The 21613-nt window shown below is 47.4% G+C and overlaps 1 protein-coding gene and 1 long non-coding RNA gene across 3 annotated transcripts in view; both read right to left on the bottom strand.

Moving 5' to 3' along the window:
- Nucleotides 1-3695: 3695 nt before the first annotated feature.
- LOC116543255 overlaps nucleotides 3696-21613 on the bottom strand; it is a 24590-nt gene continuing 6672 nt past the window's right edge. The window contains exon 3 of the long non-coding RNA XR_004265520.1: nucleotides 3696-3725. This is a non-coding gene — a long non-coding RNA (uncharacterized LOC116543255). The remainder of the gene's footprint in view (nucleotides 3726-21613) is intronic.
- SMIM7 (small integral membrane protein 7) overlaps nucleotides 6735-21613 on the bottom strand; it is a 16094-nt gene continuing 1215 nt past the window's right edge. Inside the window, exons 4-5 of one of the 2 annotated variants that reach the window (XM_032268679.1) lie at nucleotides 15150-15240; nucleotides 6735-7835 (exon numbers count right to left, since the gene is read on the bottom strand). In XM_032268679.1, the coding sequence (XP_032124570.1) occupies nucleotides 7820-7835; nucleotides 15150-15240 (107 nt within the window). In that variant the 3' untranslated portion in view covers nucleotides 6735-7819. Of the gene's footprint in view, nucleotides 7836-13849; nucleotides 14405-15149; nucleotides 15241-21613 lie in introns of those variants that run through there. The other variant, XM_032268680.1, reaches the window with a different exon arrangement.

The raw sequence follows: 21613 nt of genomic DNA, 5'->3' as shown, positions 1-21613 counted from the left end.
GGACATGTCTGCTTCCCCATCCACCATGATTGTTAGTTTCCTGGGGTCTCCCCAGCCATGCATAACTGTGAGCCAATTAAACCTCTTTTGTTTATAAATTACCCAGTCTCAGGCAGTTCTTTCTTTATCTGAGACGAAGTTTCGCTCTTGTTGCTCAGGCTGGAGTGCAATGGCGCGATCTTGGCTCACTGCAACCTCTGCCTCCTGGGTTCAGGGATTACAGGCACCCGTCACCATGCCCAGCTAATTTTTGTGTTTTTTAGTAGAGACAGGGTTTCACCATGTTGGCCAGGCCGGTCACAAACTTCTGACCTCAGGTGATTCACCTGCCTCGGCCTCCCCAAGTGCTGGATTACAGGTGTGACCCACAGGCAGCTCTTCATAGCAGAATGAGAATGGACTAATACAGCAATAAAACTTTATCAACAACAAAAAATCTGGATTTCATATAATGTCCATCTCCTTTCTTTTTCCTTCTTATAAGCTTTTTTCTTTTATACTTGGCCTGATAGTTTACTTTTATAAAACTTCTTCTTTTGAAACAATTTAAGAATGTAAGAGCCATTCTACCTTGAGGCTCATGAAAAGACAGGCGGCGGGCCAGATTTGGGCTGGTCTGATCTGAAACAATCCATTGGTCAAAAAGAAAGCCACCAAAACATATGCTGAATTAGTTCTTGCCATTTTCTTATTGAAAATGTGGACACTGGCACAGAGGCTCGTGCCTGTGATCCTAGCACTGTGGGAGACTGAGGTGGAAAGACTGCTTGAGACTAGGAGTTCGAGACCAGCCTGGGCAACATAGGGAGACCCTGTTCCTACAAAACAACAGCAAAAATAGCCTGGCATGGTGGTGCAGGCCTGTAGTCCTGGTTACTCAGGAGGCTGAAGTGGGAGGGTCACTTGAGCCCAGGAGTTCGAGGCTGTAGAGAGCTATGATTGCACCACTGCACTCTACCCTGGATGACACAGCAAGACTTTGTCTCAAAAATAAAATAAAAACTTTGAAAAAGAAAAATAAAAAATATGAACTTTGGATTTCCACATTGCTAGAGACCCGTCTGCCTGGCTTCTCATCCAGGAATACTTGCTATTACCAATCTCTCATTTCCAGAAACTCAAGTGCCAGAGACAGGCCTGAAGCAGATCGAGTGCTTTTCTCTGCATAATAATGAAAAGCAAGCGAATGGTGAAAACAAATCCCTCCAGTAGAACTGACATCTTTTTTTCCCCTTATTTTATTTTAGTTGTATTTTTTCTTTTCTAAGACAGAGTCTCGCTCTGTCACCCAGGCTGCAGTGCAGTGGCACGATCTCCGCTCACTGCAACCTCCACCTTCCAGGTTCAAGCAATTTTGTCTCAGCCTCCCAAACAGCTGGGATTACAGGTGCGCACCACCACACCTGGCTTTTGTATTTTTAGTTGGCATGGGGTTTCACCATGTTGGCCAGGCTGGTATCGAACTCCTGGCCTCAAGTGATCCGCCTGCCTCAGCCTCTGAAGGTGCTGGGATTACAGGCGTGAGCCTCCCTGCCCGGCCCTTTTTAGCCTTCTTTTTTTGTATAGCATGCCTTTTGCTTTTACACAAACAGCATCTGTCTTTCATTAACACATGAAAACATCAGGAGGCTTCTCAAATACGTGATTAACTCAAGTTTGGTAAAGAAGGAGATAATGAAATGGTTTAAATGAAAAGAAAATGCCTTGCTAATGACAGCTTCAGTGGCTTTTCAAATCTAACCACTTCAGAGGAGAGCAGATTTCATTATCACATCACCCTGCTGCTGTTCCGAAGAGGAATCTCCGGGAGCCCGAGAAGGGTCTTTTCCCTAACTATCAAGAGAAAGAGGCCAGGCGCAACAGCTCATGCCTGTGATCCCAGAACTCTGGGAGGCCGAGGTGGGCGGACCACCTGAGATCAGGAGTTTGAGATCAGCCCGGCCAACATGGAGAAAACCCAACTCTACTAAAAATACCAAAATTCGCCAGGTGTGGTGGCAAGTGCCTATAATCCCAGCTACTTTGGAGGTTGAGGCAGGAGAATCACTTAAATCAGGGAAGCGGAGGCTGCAGTGAGCTGAGATCATGCCACTGCACTCCAGTCTGACAGAATGAGACTCCATCTCAAAAAAAAAAGAGCAAGAAAATTGGGTTTTGGTTGATTAACCACATCACTTGAAAATGGCAGGGCTTCCCTGCCAAATTAAAAAAAAAAAGTTGTTTGTGTGCATCTTTGCTAAAATCCAGGCCACAAGGATACAGATGATTCTACCAGAGTAGCTTTGGAAAGGAAGAGACACCTTGGGATTCTCCATCACACCCTAGCTCAGTGGTTGGCAAATTTTTCTGGTAAGGGGCCAAATGGGTGACATTTTCCGTTCTGCAGGCCATATGGTATCTGCTGCCACTACTCCACTTTACAGTTGCAGTATGGAGGCGGCCAAAGCAATTGTAGGTAATACACACACAAACGGGTGTGGCCGGATTCCAACACGTTTTTTTTTTTTTGAGACAGTCTAGCTCCGTCGCCCAGGCTGAACCTGCAGTGGAACTGTCTTGGCTCACTGCAACCTGCGCCACCCAGGTTCAAGTGATTCTCCTGCTTAAGCCTCCTGAGGAGCTTGGACTATAGGTGTGCACTACCACCCCTGGCTAATTTTTGTATTTTTAGTAGAGACAGGATTCTGCCATGTTGGTCAGGCTAATCTTGAACTCCTGACCTCAAGGGATCAACCCGACTCATTCTCCCAAAATGGGGGGGATTACAGTTGTAAGCCACAGCACCCTTAATAAAACTTTATTTACAAAAACAAGCTGTGGGCCGGACGTGGCCTATGGGCTGTAGTTGGCTGACTCCTGCCATAGAGCAGATATACATGAAGGACAAAGAGAAGCCCATGAAAAACACATTCTCCTTCAATGTGCAATGGTGGAGGAAGCAAAATGGGTTCCAACATGAACCCCAAAGTGAACACTCCCCGGGCAGGTGCTGTACACTGTGGCCTTCTCTCCCTTCACTACCCACAGCTTATCACTCTGGCAGTGACTCCCAGCTCATGGTGTTATTTTCTAATATGCAAAAACTGAACACAAGTCAGATGCCCACCAACTGGGGACTGGTTAAATTAATGATTATGTCTTTACAATGGTATATTTGCAGTTATTAAGAATTATATTGTGGGCTCGGCGGCCCATCCCTGTAATCCCAGCACTTTGGGAGGCTGAGGCAGGCAGATCACCTGAAATAAGGAGTTTGAGACCAGCCTGGCCAACATGGTGAAACCCTGTTTCTACTAAAAATACAAAATTTAGCTGGGCATGCACCCATAATCCCAGCTATTCAGGAGACTAAGGCATGAGAATTGCTTGAACCTGGAAAGTGGAAGTTGCAGTGAACCAAGATCACGTCACCACACTCCAGCCTGGGTGAGGGTGAGACTCTAGTCTAAATAAAAGAAAAAGATACTATGGCTCATGCCTGTAATCCCAGAAATTTTGAATGCCAAGGTGGAAGGTTCGTCGGGCCCAGGAGTTTAAGAGCAGTTTGAGCAACACGGGAAGACCCTGTCTCTACAAAAAAAAAAAAAAAAAAAAAAATTAGCCTGTGGTCCCAACTACTTGGGAGGCTGAGGTGGGAGGATTGCTTGATCCCAGGGGGGTTGAGGCTGCAGCGAGCTCTAATCACACCACTACATTCCAGCCTGGGCAACAGAGTGAGACCCTGTCTTTAAAAAAAAAAAAAAAGAAAAGAAAAAGAAAGGATATTTTAGTAAACAATGTATTTGAGGATATGGAAGTATGGTTATAGTATAAGGTGAGAAACCCTCACTGCAAGATACTAAGATAACATTGCCAAGAGAAAATGTATACAGCACACCCAAATGATTATGTACAGAAGAAAGGTTGGAAGGATGTGTACTTAGGGTAATGTTCTCAGGGGAATGTGATTGTGGATGATTCATTTTTCTTCTTCTAGCAAATATGCATTTGATGAGTTTTCTTCAATGAACATGCATTAGCAGTTAACTTTTTTTTTTTTTTTTTTTTTTTGAGACAGGGGTCTCGTTCTGTCACTCAGGCTAGAGTGCACGATCTTGGCTCACTGCAACCTCCGCCTCCTGGGTTCAGGCGATTCTCCTGCCTCAGCCTCCTGAGTAGCTGGGATTACAGGAGCGTGCCACCACACCCCGCTAATTTTTGTATTTTCAGTACAGATGGGGTTTCGCCATACTGGCCAGGCTGGTCTTGAATTCCTGGCCTCAAGTGATCCACCCACCTCAGCCTCCTAAAGTGCTGAGATTACAGGCATGAGACACTGCACCCAGCCTAAAAAGAGTTTTTCAAACAAAGTTTAACAAACAAAAGCCACTTAAAGCCACATCCATGGTAAGGATATTATGGACCCCTCCAGGGTTATATGCCCCAAGGAAATTAACATCACAATAGAAGCCAATGAAGACCACAACACTGGTGCCAGAGGCAGCCTTTATCACAGTGGACAAAATACAAACCAAGTCCAGCAAGAAGGTGGCTAAGGACCGATTTACTGACACTGCACCATAAGCAAAAATGAGAACAGTAACAACTCCCTAGCAACACAGCAAGTGGGAAGAAAATGATGCTAAACTGAAAACAGCAGAACCTGGCTGGGCCTGGTGGCTCATGCCTGCAATCCCAGCACTTTAGGAGGCCAAGGTGGGCACATAACGAGGTCAAGAGATTGAGCCCATCCTGGCCAAAATGGTGAAATGCCGTCTCTACTAAAAATACAAACATTAGCTGGGCGTGGTGGCATGAATTACAATCCCAGCATTCGGGAGGCTGAGGCAGGAGAATCATGTGAACCTGGGAGGCAGAGGTTGCAGTGAGCCGAGACTGTTTCGCTGCACTCCAGCCTAGCAACAGAGTGAATCTCTGTCTCAAAGGAAAAAAGAAAAACGCAGAACCCATCCTTCCTTATCCTCTCTCAAAACATGCATACAGGAATAAAGAAAATGCTGGATGGAGATGGTGAAGAGAGGAAAAGGCTTACCATGTTGGAAATTGTTTGCGATTTTTTTTTTTTTTTGAGATGGAGTTTCACTTTTGTCACTGAGACTGGAGTGCAGTGGTGTGATCTCTGCTCACTGCAACCTCCGCCTCCAGGGTTCAAGTGATTCTCCTGCCTAAGCCTCCCAAGTAGCTGGGATTACAGGCGTGCACCACCATGCCTGGCTACTTTTTGTATTTTTTAGTAGAGATGGGGTTTTGTCATGTTGGCCAGGCTGGTCTCAAACTCCTGACCTCAGGTGATCTGCCTACCTCAGCCTCCCAAAATGCTGGGATTTAGGGCGTGAGGCACCTACTGCACCGGCCTGGTTGCAATTTTCTAAAATGCTGATCAGCCTTTAATGGTGCGTGTGCAGACTGCACAAAAGAAAGTGGACGAGAAGACAGAAAACACACATGGTATTAACACCCACAGCAACAGGCGCTCTCAGGCACTCAGCCACATTCGAGTTCATTGAAACCTACAACGACCTTAGGCACACGTAACTTGCAGGCCCATTTTAGAGACGTGGAAACTGAGGCTTGGAGAGGGGAAAGCAATTAGCCAAATTCCCAGTTAGAATGAGCTGAGATGGGATTTGAACTCACACCTAACTGGCCCAGAACATTAGTGCTTAAACACTGTGAAAACTCGAGGCACCCAAACCTCACATTCTAATAACCTCTGGTGCCAGTGAAGGTTCTTGAAAAGCTTCCTGAAGAGACACATCCATGAGATTCCATTTTTAAAATGTACAGCAGCCACCAACCAGCATCTGCAAAAGCCATACTGCTATTATTAACAATGAGATAACAGTTCTCTGGAGAAAAATAAGACTATCGAAACAAAACCTCAATGACAGCATTCTCTTCTGAGAGCACGACTCATCACCATCATGGACAAACGCCTCGACTCACTGAGACCTCAGCGCCAGTCTGAATAAGGCAGGAAGGTTTCTTCACACCATTCATCTGGCTTGCGAGAGACTCAGCCAAGATCTCAGCATGCCTGTTCTGATAAGGACACCGGCCTCGGCAAAGCCAGACCCAGCAGCTCCGATCTCCTTACAGACCATGGGGTGATGCTTGGCTGGGCTTTGGCAAGGAAATGAATGACGGAAGTGATCAAGAAGAATTCCACAAGCTGAGAAGCAGCAAAAGTGGACTTGACCCTGGTCTAGCAACAGCCCACCATTAGCAATGACTCTCAATACTTTCAGGAGCAGCTGCAGTCAAAATTCCACTTGCTCGTTCCTTTTGTTTTTTGAGACGGAGTCTCACTCTCTTGCCCAGGCTGAAGTGCAGTGGCGCAATCTTGGCTTGCTGCAACCTCTGCCTCCCATGTTCAAGCAATTCTCGTGCCTCAGCCTCCCGAGTAGCTAGGATTATAGGTGTGTACCACTACGTCTGGCTAATTTTTGGATTTTTAGTAAAGATGGGGTTTCACCACGTTGGCCAGGCTAGTGGTCTGCCCACCTTGGTCTCCCAAAGTGCTGGGATTACAGGCATGAGTCACTGAACCCAAGCCCTCTTGACCATCATTTATTGAGCTAAATCCAAAAAAGAAATTCTACCACCAACTCTACTTTGACAGCCTCCGAAATGAATCCTAGGTGTTTCCCATGGGGTAATTCAAAAGGACTCAGATTGGAAATTAACTTCCTGGTCACAAAAAAGAAAAAAGTATAAACAAAAGGTCCTTTTTAGAAATGAGGTTTATTTTCAAGGCTACTCACTCCTAAAAGCCTGCATATTTATGTTTTTCCCTTCCTCCAGGTTTACCTCCAAGTCAGGATTTCAAAAATCTCCAGCATTCCGGCTCATTCTTATTGGTATAAACAAATAAAAAAACCCGACAAACAAAAAATTCAACAGACAAATCACACAGCTGTGGGATTCAGTGCCAACCCTGGGTGTTTCATTTTGGCAACAAAACCAGGATTCCCTTTCCAAGAAGCTTCTGGAAAATGCTGTATTTCCTAGATGGAGACCCCTGGGTTTTCCACTTCAAAATCATCCACTCAAAAAGCAGACTCAGTAACCCAAGGTTTTAGAACATGGTCCCAGTGTCACCACATCATAAAATCACTCTCATTCCTGCAGCTGTACAATGAATGGCTCCCAAAGTCATTTTATTTATAACAAAGGGTTCAAGGCAGAGCAAATCTTAACACCCCCACAACTGTTCCACGTTTTCTGTAAAATACTTCACGGGGAACCAGCTCAACCCTCTTGCTAACAATTTAGTGTCTAAACAGGAAAGTTGGTGTCCCTGATACAGGTGGCCGGTTCCTTAAAGCCTTAGGGTTAATCGCAGCTGTACTGATGGCCAAGCAGGCCGACCCTGTCGGGATGAGAAAGGAATTTGTTAACAGGGCCTCTGGCTGGGCCCAGAGGCTATCAGACTCAGCCAGTAACACTGAACGTCCAAAAACGCAGCTGTGTTAAACTTAAAAGCCAACCTTTCTGCTCAGATCTCTGGATGGAAATGCTGTTTCATTTATCTATGGGGAATGCAACTTCATCACAGCCCTTTAGATCAACCCCCCTGAAACCCCTTCAGTAGACAGCATTCCAAGTCAGAGACCAAAGTGAAACCATCTTTGAAAACAGGGATGTAGCTGGGAAACCATGCACATCTCAGCGAACATTTTTCCACCCACCACGAGCTTGGGCTTTTTCTGGGATGGTTGTCAATTTTCTGGTCAAAAACATTCTTGCAGTCATCAGGAATGGAGGAACGCAGACTCAGCATCCCGGGAAGGTGAGTTCCTGGTTCCATCGCTGGGATTCAAGAGCCGAACAGCCTGGAGAAGTCAGAGGGCAGAAATATCCATAAGGATAGGCGGTGATCTAAAAATATTGTCAGAGATTATTTTACACGACTATTACTTAGAAAACTTTACGTGATTTTTTTTTTTTTTTTTTGAGATGGAGTTTTGCTCCTGTTGTCTAGGCTGGAGTGCAATGGCATGACCTCAGCTCACTGCAACCTCCGCCTCCCAGGTTCAAGGGATTCTCCTGCCTCAGCCTCCTGCGTAGTTGGGATTACGGGCATGCGCCACCACACCCGGCTAATTTTGTATTTTTAGTAGAGACAGGGCTTCTTTACGTTGGTCAGGTTGGTCTCAAAATCCTGACCCCATGATCCGCCTGCCTTGGCCTCCCAAAGTGCTGGGATTACAGATATGAGCCACCCCGCCTGGCCACTTGTCTGATTTTTCAAAGTAACCTGTAATCTACCTGTGAATATAATTAACAACATTAAACTACACAATTAGAAGTATATACTCTTTTTTTTTTTTTTTTTTTTTGAAACAGAGTCTTGCTCTGCCGCCCAGGTTGGAGTGCGGTGGTGCGACCTCGGCTCCCTGCAACCTCCGCATCCCAGGTCCCAGACATTCTCCTGCCTCAGGCTACTGAGCAGCTGCAATTACAGGTGCTCCTCACCAAGCCAGGCTAATTTTTCCATTTTTAGTAGAAACGTGGTTTCGCCATGTTGCACGGGCTGGTCTTGAACTCCTGACCTCAAAGTGATCCACCTGCCCTGACCCCCTAAAGGGCTGGGATTAGAGGCATGAGCCACTGCACCCAGCCAACACCACCACCCTCTAAGGGAACATGGTAAAGCTGTTACACAAATGATATATATAGGAACTTTTGGTATTATCTTTGCAACATTTCCACAAATCTAAACTCATTCCAAAATAAAAAGGTTATCTGAAAAATAAGAGTGCAGAAACAGCTGGATTTCTTCATGCAAAAGAATAAAGTTTGATTGCCTTATACCATATAAAAAAAATTAACTACTGAATCACAGACCTAACTACAAAAATCCAAACTACAAAGCTCTTGGAAGAAAATTTATGTGTATATCTTTGTAACCTTGGATTAGGCAATGATTTCTTAACTATAATACTCAAAGCACAAGTAACAAAAAGAAAAACAATAAACTAAATTTCATCACAATAAAAAACATTTTTTTTTTTTTTTGAGACAAGGTCTCACTCTGTCGCCCAGGCTAGAGTGCACAATCTTGGCTCACTGCGACCTCCACATCCTGGGTTTAAGCAACTCTCCTGCCTCAGCCTCCCGAGTAGCTGGGATTACAGGCGCACACCACCATGCCCGGCTACGTTTTGTACTTTTAGTAGAGATGGGGTTTCACCATATTGGACATCAGGCTGGTCTCAAACTCCTGACCTCTGGTGATCTGCCCGCCTCGGCCTCCCAAAGTGCTGGGAATATAGGTGTCAACCACTGCGCCTGGCCAGTCACAATAAAAAACTTTTGTGCTTCAAATGACACCATCAAGAAAGTGAAAAGACAGCATATCAAATGGGAGAAAACGCTTGCAAAACGCACGTGTGATAATGGACTAATGCTGAGAATACACAAAGAACCCTTACGGATCAGCAATAACCCAATTTTTAAAAAGGGCAGAGAATCGGCCGGGCGCGGTGGCTCACGCCTGTAATCCCAGCACTTTGGGAGGCCGAGGCGGGTGGATCACGAGGTCAAGAGATCGAGACCATCCTGGTCAACATGGTGAAACCCCGTCTCTACTAAAAATACAAAACATTAGCTGGGCATGGTGGCGCGTGCCTGTAATCCCAGCTACTCAGGAGGCTGAGGCAGGAGAATTGCCTGAACCCAGGAGGCGGAGGTTGCGGTGAGCCGAGATCGCGCCATTGCACTCCAGCCTGGGTGACAAGAGCGAAACTCCGTCTCAAAAAAAAAAAAAAGGGCAGAGAATCTTAATACATTTCCTCAAAGGAGATGTACCAATCACCAACAGGTACATGAAAATATGTTCAATATCACTAACCATCAGGGAAAATTCGAGTCAAACCTTCAAACTGGCTGGGCACGGTGGCTCATGCCTATGAGCCCAGCACTTTGGGAAGCTGAGGTGGGTGGATCACTTGAGGCCAGGAGTTCGAGACCAAACTGGGCAACACGACAAAACCCAGTCTCTACAAAAAATACAAAAGTTAGCCAGGTGTGGTGGTGCACACCTGTAGTCCCAGCTACTTAGGAGGCTGAGGCCAGGGGATGGCTTGAACCCATGAGGCAAAGGTTGCAGTGAGCCAAGATTTTGCTGCTGTACTCCAGCCTGGGAAACAGTGAGACTCTGTCTGTGCCAGTGTTGACAAGGATACGGAGGAAGTGTAGCCCTCGTGGGATCTGGGTAGGAATGTGAAATGTTGCAGCTACTTTGGAAAACAGTCTGGTGTTTTCTCAAAAGAATAAACGCAGGCCGGGTGCAGTGGCTCACGTCTTTAATCTCAGCATTTTGGGAGGCTGAGGTGGGCAGATTGCTCGAGGTAAGGAGTTCGAGACCAGCCTGGTCAACATGGTAAAACCCATCTCTACTAAAAATACAAAAATTAGCTGGTAGCCAGGCTTGGGGGTGTAGTCCTGTAATTCCAGCTACTCAGGAGGCTAAGACAGGAAAACTCGCTTGAACCTGGGAGGTGGAGAATGCAGTGAGCCACGAATGTGCCATTGCACTCCAGCCTGGGTGACAGAACAAGACTCTGTCTCCAAAAAAAAAAACCAAAGAAAATTATAAACGTAAAGTGATCATACAACCCAGCAGTTTCACTCCTACACAGCTGATAACCAAAAACAAATCTGCACAAAAACTTGTACATGAATGTTCCTGTCAGCATTATTCATATAGCTAAAATATACTAACATCCCAACTATCCATCAACTGACAGATGGAAAATGAGTCATACAAGAGAATACGATTCTGCCATGAAAAGGTATGAAGCACTGCTCCATGCGAAAACGTGGATGAACCTTAAAATCATGATGCTGATTGAGAGGAGTCAGACACGAAAGGCCACACGGCATATGACTCCATTTATATCAACTGTCCACATGAGCAAATCCACAGAGACAGGAAGTCGATTAGTGGTTGCCAAGGTCTGGGGGAGGGGGAATGGGGAGTGATCACAGCCAATGGGAACGCGGTTTCTTTCTGAGTTGATAAAAATGTTCTGAAATTGGACAGAGATGGTGGCTGCATAATCTGTGAATATTCTATAAAACACTGGATTATGAAGACAGACTTCTGCTTTTTACTTGCAAACCCTCTCAATGGTTCATTTTCTCCCAACTTTTCCTCTCATTTTATGAAAATTTCAACACACAGAACAGTTCTGTTGAAACACCACCACCACCTACATTCTGCAATCAGCACTTTGCTGTACCACATGCCTATCCATATAGCTATCCATTTATTCATATTTTTGATGTGTTTTGATGTAAGTTATAGGTTAACAGTGTTACCGATCCCTAAATACTCAGGGACGTTTCTCCTCGTATTTCAGACTTTTCATGACTTCTTAAAATTTCCAAAGTTCAAACAACACAGAAGTGGGGCATAGGGAGGCTGGGTGCAAGGCTCACATCTGTAATCCCAGCACTTTGGGAGGCCGAGGCAGGCGTATTATTTGAGGTCAGGAGTTTGAGACCAGCCTGGTCAAAAGGATAAACTCCTGTCTCCACCAAAAATATAAAAATTAGCCGAGTGTGGTAGTGCGTGCCTGTAGTCTCAGCTCCTTGGGAGGCTGAGGCAGGAGAATCACTTGAACCCGGGAAGTAGAGGATGCAGTGAGCTGAGACTGCACCACTGCACTCCAGCCTGAGTGAGAGAGGGAGTCGCCATCTCAAAAAAAAAAAAAAAAAAAAGAAAGAAAAGAAAAAATGGGCAAAGGGAATAGTGAACACCACCCAGGCCCTGCCAATTTCCGCAGCAACTGCTACGGTGTCACCTCTCTACCCCATCTGGAGTGGATCCTTCCAAGTCCCTCGCTGAACGGTGTTTCACTCCCGTACTTAAGGCACTCATTCAGGGTTTATTGCATGTTTACTGCATGCCCGTTACATAGCTGAAGTCAGGCTGCACAGATGAATATCCTCCGGACATCTTCACTTTCAGAACGCTTCATTTCCCCATGCAGGCAGAACCTTCTGGCACATCATCGGTGATGGTATCACAACAGCCAGTCACACGGGCATCCTGTCAAGTTACCTGATCCTTCCCCTGTTCTTGGACACTTAGGTGATTTCCAGTTGTTGTTGTTATTTTTTTTTTGAGATGGTGTTTCACTCTTGTTGCCCAAGCTGAAGTGCAATGGCGCGATCTCCACTCACTGCAACCACTGCCTCCCGGGTTCAGCGATTCTCTTGCCTCAGCCTCCCAAGTAGCTGGGATTATAGGCATGCGCCACCATGCCTGGCTAATTTTTCATAGTTTTAGTAGAAACAAAGTTTCACCATGTTATCCAGGCTGGTCTCAAACTCCTGATCTCAGGTGATCCACCTGCCTCAGACTCCCAAAGTGCTGAAATTATAGGCATCAGCTACTGCGCCCGGCCGATTTCCAGTTTTTAATATCCTGGGAAAGCCAGACACTGCCTCCCCGAGACAGCCCTTTCTTGAGAGAATCTTCCCTTACCCATGGCCCCCAGTGAAAGCGTTGGCCTGGGTCAGGACCATTTTCTTTGTAACAGGCCACTGTTTACTACCAGTTCTGGCTCTGCAGGCCAGGTGGTCTCTGTCACACAACTTAGCTCTGCCTCTGTGGCACAAAAGCAGCCACACACATGAACTTCTGTGAAATGCATTCACAAAAACAGGCAGTGGGTAGATGTGGCCTGTGGTCTGATGATTCCTGACCTAAGTGGTTAGGGCAGAATCAAGAACCCCACCCAAAATGGACCTGAGTGACACCAAGGTGGGTCAATCAGACTCTGCCCCAGGAAACCAAATTTGGACCCCGGTCTACAGACCACACTGGTCTTGGAAAGCTGAGCTGGGAGGATGCCCCCCCGCTGCTGTTCTGGTCACAGGCTGGCAGACGGGGGAGTGAAGATGTTGGTCAAACAGGAGAGAATGATCAAGCAGGTGAATGGAAAAGACAAGAATGAGGGAAGCATGCGGACGTCTGCCCTGCCCCAAGACCTTCGCACCTGCTACCTCCTGTGCCACCATGCTTTTCTCCAACTCTGGAAATTGCAAACGTCTTCTTGTCCTTTAGGTCTTGATTTATTTATTATTATTTTTTTGGAGACCAGGTCTTCTTCTGTTGCCCAGGCTGGAGTGCAGTGGCAGGATCTGAGCTCACTGCAACCTCTGCCTCCAGGGCTCAAGTGATCTTCCCACCTTGGCCTCCCGAGGAGCTGCAACTACAGGTGCATGCCACCACACTCAGCTAATTTTTTTATTTTTGGTAGAGGGGTTTTCACCATGTTGCCCAGGCTGATCTGGAACTCCTGGGCTCATGCAATTCTCCCACCGTGGTCTCCCAAAGTGCTGGGATTACAGGCCTGAGCCACCACAGCCAACTTAGGTCTTGATTTAAACAGAACCTTCTCTGAGAGTCTTTCCCCAACCACCTTTGAAACTGGGAGCTCCCCTGTCAGGCGCCACCTCACAACTGACGGTTTCCCACCTGCTTGTCTATGTCACATCAAGTGCATTTGCTGAGGGCAGGGACTGTGGCTGTCCTTACCTCAGGCGTAACCCCAAAGCATCATCCAGGACAGATCCTTGTGAATGAAAGGAAATCTAGAGAGGCAAAAGCTGCACGAAGAAGGTCCACTTTCCATGAGTCCTGCTTATACTTCCTACACTTATTTTTTTTTGACACGAAGTCTCACTTACTCTGTTGCCAAAGCTGGAGTGCAGTGGTGTGATCTCAGCTCATGGCAACCTCTACCTTCCATGTTCAAGTGATTCTCCTGCCTCAACCTCCTGAGTAGCTGGCATTACAGGCACATGCCACCACGCCCCGCTAATTTGGGTTTCACCACGTTGGCCGGGCTGGTCTCGAACTCCTGACCTCAGTGATCCGCCTGTCTTGGCCTCCCAAAATGCTGGGATTACAGGCGTGAGCGCACCTGGCCCTTCCTACACTTTCATGCAAGTTCCTTGATCTCTTCACAAGCCTTCTTTGTTCCTAGGCAAGCCTCATACGTGCTCTCAGATCCTCTCTGCCAGGTAAGATACCTTGGCAAGAGCCTTTCTGGGAATACATTGTGGTCCTCGTGGTGAGGGTGAAATGCCACCCTCCCCAGTTCTCCTATGTCCTGGGAGCATCTCCTCAAACAGCCAATGGGGTGCAGGCTACCCAGCCACCCCGCATTCGGAGTCCCAATTACTCAGAATAGCCAACTTTTTGTCCTCTTCCTTTTTGGGGGAAGTATGCAGGGATGGACCCACAGAAGCCAAGAACACCAGATTCTCCCATAGAATGTGTTCCTAAATCCATTTACAGCAAATCTCACAATTCAGTAACAGTAGTATCAGAATTATGGCCCCAATGCCAGATGGAAAGGTAATCTGCTTGAGTTTTCTCAGCCTAATGAGAAAATAAAAGACAGAATTTAAAGCAATAAAGTCAGAATACATTTCTGCTGGCTTCCAGCCCAGCTGGAGCAGGATCTGGCAGCATGCTGGAATTTAAACCACATTTTCCACCGCGGCAGATGCAGCAGAGCTGGTGAGAGGTGACAGGGCCATGGGCTCAGGGAAAGAATCTCCTGGCAGCCCCTGCAGAGGTGCCAGGCATAGCCAGGGGCTGGAGAACTCCATGTTGTAATCAAAGTTCCAGCCTAGCTCAGTGGGGATGCAGAGACAGAGTGTAACCCCTTCGAATAGTGGTTCCCTCACTTATTTTGAAAACAGAAAGTAGGGCTGGGCACGGTGGCTCAGGCTTGTAATCCCAGCACTTTGGGAGGCCGAGGCAGGTGGATCACTTGAGGTCAGGAGTTCTAGACCAGCCTGACCAACATGGTGAAACCCTGTGTCTACTAAAAATGCAAAAATTAGCCAGGCGTGGTGGTGGATGCCTATAATCCCAGCTACTCAGGAGGCTGAGGCAGGAGAATCGCTTGAAGCAGGGAGGCAGAGGTTGCAGTGAGCTACTACACTCCAGCATGGGTAACAGAGAGAGAGACTCCATCTTTAAAAAAAAAAAAAAAAAAAAGCAGAAAGCAGAATACAAAAGTGATGACTCAATGGACAGAGAGTGGCCATTGGGTGGGCCATCCTGCAGAATGAGGCTAAGGAGACGACACTAAAGGGGAAGGGCAGGCCGGACTCACACGATCATGCAGAACATCATGAAGACGTTCCACAGGGCGATGAAGATTCGAAAGTATCTGAGGCTCAGCAAGAATTCCCGGATGTTGTCACCTGGAAGAATCAGAAAGCACTTTTACGGCACAGCTAACAACCCAGCCCCACTGCCACCTCTGCAGAGGGCTTACGTGACTTCCACCCATCAGGCACCCACTGCCTCCAACTTCAACAACAGTGTGGCTTTTCCCTTGGGTGTCCCCCTCTTCCGGCCCTCAGCATTCAGGGTGTGTCTGCCAGTGACCAATCCCCTGAAAGCACCAAGTCCCTCTGCCTCTGACTGGCTCAAGGAAGGGCATGTGACCCAAGTCTGTCCAATGAGAGTCTGCCCTGGGACTTTTCCCCCCAACTACTGGGAAAGACACACTTTCTGCCATGCTTGCTGAGCTGGGAAGATGGAAGCTCGGTGCCCACAGGCCAAATTCAGCAGCCTCTTCCACCTGTGATCTAATAGCTCTTACTTTTTTTTTTTTTTAAATATACAGATGGGGTTTCGTTACGTTGCCCAGGCTGTTCTCAAACTCTTGGCTTCAAGTGATCCTCCCACCTAAACCTCTCAAAGTGTTGAGATTACAGATATGAGTCTCCATACCCAGATGGTTTTTACAATAAAAAAAAAAGAAGAATATTTTGTAAGACACAAAAATTACAAGAAATTCAAATTTCGGTGTCAATGAATAAAGTTTTATTGGCACACAGCCATACGCATTCATTTACATATCCAGTCCTGCTGATTTTATACTGTAACAGCAGAGCTGAGTCACGTTGCTGCACCAGACAGACACCATATGGCCTGCAAAGCCTCAAATATTTACTATGTGGCCCTTTACAGAAAAGCATGCCTACCCCTGCTCTGGGGTCATCTCTGCCAACCCTAGCCAGTCTCACAGTAAAATCAATGCAAAAGAAAGAGGATCTGAGAGCTAGATAGAGTCAGATGCTAACTCTAACCCTAACCCTAACCCCAACTCCAACCCCAACCCTAACCCTGGAGGATTGGTTTGACACCTCAACCCAGGAGTACCTGAAGACAATTCCACCCTTGGACATTTCAATTTGTTTCAACCACTTTGAGCTGGGTTTACAGTGTTTGCAACTAAAAGCATCCTAAATTCAGTCAAGTGAAAGGGAAGGTGTGTCTTGGTGATACTCTGGTCCCCTCGAATGCCAAGGCAAAAAGAAACCCTCCAAGGGGAGTCAATTTAGTACATGAAGACTCCAGAGACCTGGGTTCCAGACCCTTCCTCCAGGGTTTCCAGCCAATCCCTATCCCTCTCTAGACCTCCAGAATGAAAGAATGGGCCCAGATTAGGCCAGGCATGGTGGCTCACAGCTATAATCCCAGTACTTTGGCAGGTGGATCACCTGAGGTTGGGAGTTTGAGACCAGCCTAGCCAGTAAGGTGAGACTCATCTCTACTAAAAATATGAAAATTAGCTGGGCGTGGTGTCTCACACCTGTAATCCCAGCTACTTGGGAGGCTGAGACAGAAGAATGCTTGAACCCAGCAGGTGGAGGTTGCAATGAGCCAAAATGGCGTCACTGCACTCCAGCCTAGGAAACAGAGCAAGAATTCGTCTCAAAAAAAAAAAGGAATGGGTCCAGATTAGGTGATCTACAAGGGTGCTACCCAAAGCATCTGCGGACTGGGGCTGGCTGATAAGTACAGTACACAGAACGCAAGCCCAGAAACTCATACTTTTTCAGGGGATGACAACCTGCCAACCTGCCATCCCTGTTCCATCCGAGCCTGTGCTGAACATAACACCTTGCTGAACACGGTTTAGATGAGTCTGTTATTATCCAACCAAATAATAACATGAAGCACAACCTGTATACAGGGCTGATCCAGCACAGACTGGAAACATTAAGCACCTAGTCTGTCTCCAGGAAGCTTGAGAGGCACTGCTCAGCAAGACCCCTCCCCTAGTGAAGGATCGTAAAAACAGAATCTCCCACCGTCAACGGATGCCAATCAAAGGTTACTACATTCCAGGAAGGGCTCGGTAGCTCATGCCTGCTAATTCCAGCACTTTGGGAGGCTTAGGCAGTTGGAATCACCTGAGGTCGGGAGTTCAAGACCAGCCTGGCCGCACGCGGTGGCTTATACCTGTAATCCCAGCACTTTGGGAGGCCGAGGCAGGCAGATCATGAGGTCAAGAGATCAAGACCAACATGGTGAAACCCGTCTCCACTAAAAAAAAAAAAAAAAAATTAGCTGGGCATGGTGGTGCGTGCCTGTAGTCCCAGCTACTTGGAAGGCTGAGGCAGGAGCATTGCTTGAACCCGGGAGGCAAAGGTTGCAGTGAGCTGAGCTCGCGCCACTGCACTACAGCCTGGCACCTGGCGACAAAGCAAGACTCTGTCTCAAAAAAAAAAAAAAAGCCTGGTCAATATGGTGAAATGTCTCTACTAAAAGTAGCCGGGTGTAGTGGAGCACGCCTGTAGTCTCAGCTATTTGGGAGGCTGAGGCACGAGAATCACTTGAACACAGGAGGCAGAGGTTACAGTAAGCCGGGCACAGAGGCTCATGCCTGTAATCTTAGCACTTTGGGAGGCCAAGGCAGGTGGATCATCTGAGGTCAGGAGTTCAAGACCAACCCGGCCAACATGGTGAAACCCCACCTCTACTAAAAATACAAAAATTAGCCAGGCATGGTGGTGCGTGCCTGTAATCCCAGTTACTAGGCAGGCTGAGCCAGGAGAATTGCTTGAACACGAGGCGGAGATTACAGGGGGCTGAGATAGCGCCACTGCCCTCCAGCCAGGGCAACAGAGCGAGACTCCGTCTCAAAAAAAAAAAAAAAAACCCCTAGGGCCAGGCGTACCACCTGTGGCTCACGCCTGTAATCCCAGCACTTTGGGAGGCTGATGCAGGCAGACCACGAGGTCAAGAGATCAAGACCATCCTGGCTAATACACTGAAACCTTGTCTCTACTAAAAATACAAAAAATTAGCCGGGTATGGTGGTAGGCACCTGCAATTCCAGCTACTTGGGAGGCTGAGGCAGGAGAATCACTTGAACCCAGGAAGTGGAGGTTGCAGTGAGCCAAGATCACGCCACTGTACTCCAGCCTGGGCAACACAGCGAAATTCTGTCTTAAAAAAATAAAAAAAAGCGTTTCTGAGGAAATGCCAGAGCTCCAAGCTCTGACTTCGAACGTGGGCAGTTTAACAAACGTGAGCTCACATCCTGGCTCTGTCCTTCTGCACAGGTGACCTGGACCAGTCCCTGGACTGTCTATGTGCATTTCCTCTTGTGTCACCAGGGGGACAGGCAGCTAGGAAGACCTTAGCACAGTGCCTGGCACACATGAAGCTCTCAACAAACACACCCACTACGGTATTAGACTTAAGCCAGGCAAACAGGATGGAGGGTGAGGAGCAGCCCCCACAGGGGAAGCGGCAGGTGCGGCATCTGGGCTGGAAGGAGAGCAGAGAGCAAAGCAGGAAGCTCCTGATAGAGCACTGGTGCCCTTCCTGCCATCCCTGTCACTGATGCTCCCACCACTTTGTGCCAAATCTCCCGCCCACAGCAGCTGTGATTCGGATCTGTACAGCGCAACCCCAGGGCCTGGTATAGTGCCTTCCATGTGGTGGGTAACGCGCGGCTGCTAAGTCAATAAACATATGTATGGATGGATAAACGGATAGACGGAGAAATGATCTAGTGATCGAGCGTACAACTGCTAGAGTAAAAAAATCCCTGGTTCCAATCCTGATTCTCTCATTGATTTGCTATGTGGCCACAATAAAGCTGAGCTACATAGGCTGAGTGCCATGGCTCATGCCTGTAATGCCAGCATTTTGGGAGGCTGAGGCAGGTAGATCACGAGGCCAGGAGTTGGAGTTCAAGACCAGCATAGCTAACATGGTGAAACCCTGTGTCTACTGAAAATACAAAAACTGGTCGGGTGTGGTGGCTCACGCCTTTAATCCCAGCACTTTGGGAGGCTAAGGCAGGCAGATCATGAGGTCAGGAGTTCGAGACCTTCCTGGCCAACATAGTGAAACCCCGTCTCTACTAAAAATACAAAAATTAGCCAGGTGTGGTGGTGCATGCCTGTAATCCCAGCTACTTGGGAGACAGGACATCACCTGAATCTGGGAGGCAGAGGTTGCAGTGAGCTGAGATTGGGCCATTGCACTCCAGCCAGCGTGACAGAGTGAAATTCTATCTCAAAAAAAAAAAAAAGTTGAGCCCCATTTCTGACCCTCAGCTTCCTCATCTGTAAAATGGGAAAGTGATCACGATCTTTTATGGATGGAGGTAGAATGAAACACTAACAGGAAGCACCTAACTGGGTCACCACCCAGGGGCAGGCCCCCAAAAAGGGGAGCTGTTGGAATGTCTTCAAAATCTCAGCTCAGCCAGGCATGGTGGCCCATGCCTGTAATCCCAGCACTTTGGGAGGCTGAGGTCAAAGGATCATTTGAGGCCAAGAGATGGATACCAGCTTGGTTAACACAGCAAGATGCTCAGCTAGGCATGGTGGCTCATGCCTGTAATCCCAGCACTTTGGAAGGCCGAGGTGGAAGGATCACTTGAGGCCAAGAGATAGATACCAGCTTGGTTAACACAGTCAGATGCCTATCTCAAAAAAAAAAAAAAAAAAAAAATTTAGAAGGCCGGGCATGGTGGCTCATGCCTGTAATCCCAAAATTTTGGGAGGCCGAGGTGGGTGGATCATGAGGTCAAGAGATCAAGACCATCCTGGCCAACATAGTGAAACCCTGCCTCTACTAAAATACAAAAATTAGCTGGGTATGGTGGTGTCCACCTGCAGTCCCAGCTACTCGGGAGGCTGAGGCAGGAGAATCACTTGAACCCGGGAGGCGGAGGTTGCAGTGAGCCAGGATCACGCCACTGCACTCCAGCCTGGCGCCTGGTGACAGAGCAAGATTCTGTCTCAAAAAAAAAATTTTAGAAAATTAGCCAGAAGTGGTGGTAAGTGCCAGTAGTCCCAGCTACTTGGGAGGCTGAGACAAGAGGTGTTCCCGGCTGAACTTGGGCCCAGGATCTCATGCATGAGCTACGAATGTGCCACGACACTCCACCCTGGGCAACAGAACAATACCCTGTCTCTAAAAGAAAACCTCTGTTCCTCAGGGTTCTCCCATCCTTGGGCAGTGCTCCATCATGGCATCCGCCACCTTGACTACGATGCTACCTCCTCAAATGGCCTTCCCTCCCACACCCCAACAGGAGGGCAACCCCATCACCATGCTGTGACTCCCTTTCCCTGTCACCTAACATCACATCTGTCACCATTTATTCCTCCCTTAGAAATCATGAGTCCCATCCCATGGTAAGTTCCACTCTACGCATCTTACCCCTGCTGTATCCCAGCACCTAGCACAGTAGCCAGCATGCGTAGGTGCTCAAATATCTGGTGAATGAAAGAACGAATGAATGGATATAATAGTCATGTACAGGTCCCCTTACAATCCAAACAGTTACATAATTAATTCAGCAGGAAGTGTAAATTCTGGGCCTCCAGGGCCCAGGCAGATGACAGACATGAAGGGGTTAGGGCTGGGATGAGTCAGAGCACTTGTTTTCAACTACGCTTAAATAGATGTCAAGAGCTCTCCTGAATCTTGAGTTGCAGAATGTTCCGATTTTTCAAGAAAAATCACACACCTGAATTTTTATATAAAATCTCCCAATTAAAAAGGTAATGTTGGCATCTAATTTTAAAAGTAGCAAGGCGGCAGCACTGTGAAATCAACAGCTAAGTGTGAGATTGTTCGTTCATTCATTCATTCACTCATTCATTCATTTACAGGCATCAGAGGACTGGTACGGCAAGGACAAAGAATGGGACAAGTCCAGCCGAGCTAGGGCCTCTTAAGTTTGCAGTCAAATGTGAGGGGCAGACATTAGCCAGATGACAGCACACATAACAGAAAATTATAAAGGTAGGAAGTGACGTGAGTGCTCACATCAGGGAGGTCTGGTGGGAGAAAGAAGTAGATGACAGGGGTAGGTAGAAAGGATAGCACATCCTTAGCTCATCTCCCACTCACACGCACTGCTCAATTAAGGAGAAAACTCGTGGTTCATGTCTATAACCCCAGCACTTTGGGAGGCCAAGGCAGGGGATCACTTGAACCCAGGAGTTCGAGACCAGCCTGGACAACGTGGAGAAACCCCTACAAGAAAATTCAAAATTTAGCCTGGCATGGTGGCACGTGCCTGTAATCCCAGCTACTAAGGGGGCTGAGGTGGAGGAATCACTTTACCCCAGGATGCCTAGCTGCAGTGAGCCATGACGGCACCACTGCACTCCAGCCTGGACAACAGAGCGAGACCTTGTGAAAGGAAAGAAAGACAGAAAGAAAGACAGACGGAAAGAAGGAAGGAAGGAAGGAAGGAAGGAGGAAGGAAGGAAGGAAGGAAGGAAGGAAGGAAGGAAGGAAGGAAGG

The sequence above is a fragment of the Sapajus apella genome, unplaced genomic scaffold, assembly GCF_009761245.1.
Source record: "Sapajus apella isolate SASKATOON/1434 unplaced genomic scaffold, GSC_monkey_1.0 scaffold185, whole genome shotgun sequence".
NCBI lineage: Eukaryota > Metazoa > Chordata > Mammalia > Primates > Cebidae > Sapajus > Sapajus apella.
Note: the sequence above shows the minus strand (reverse complement) of the source record. Positions and strands in the feature narration are given on the sequence as shown.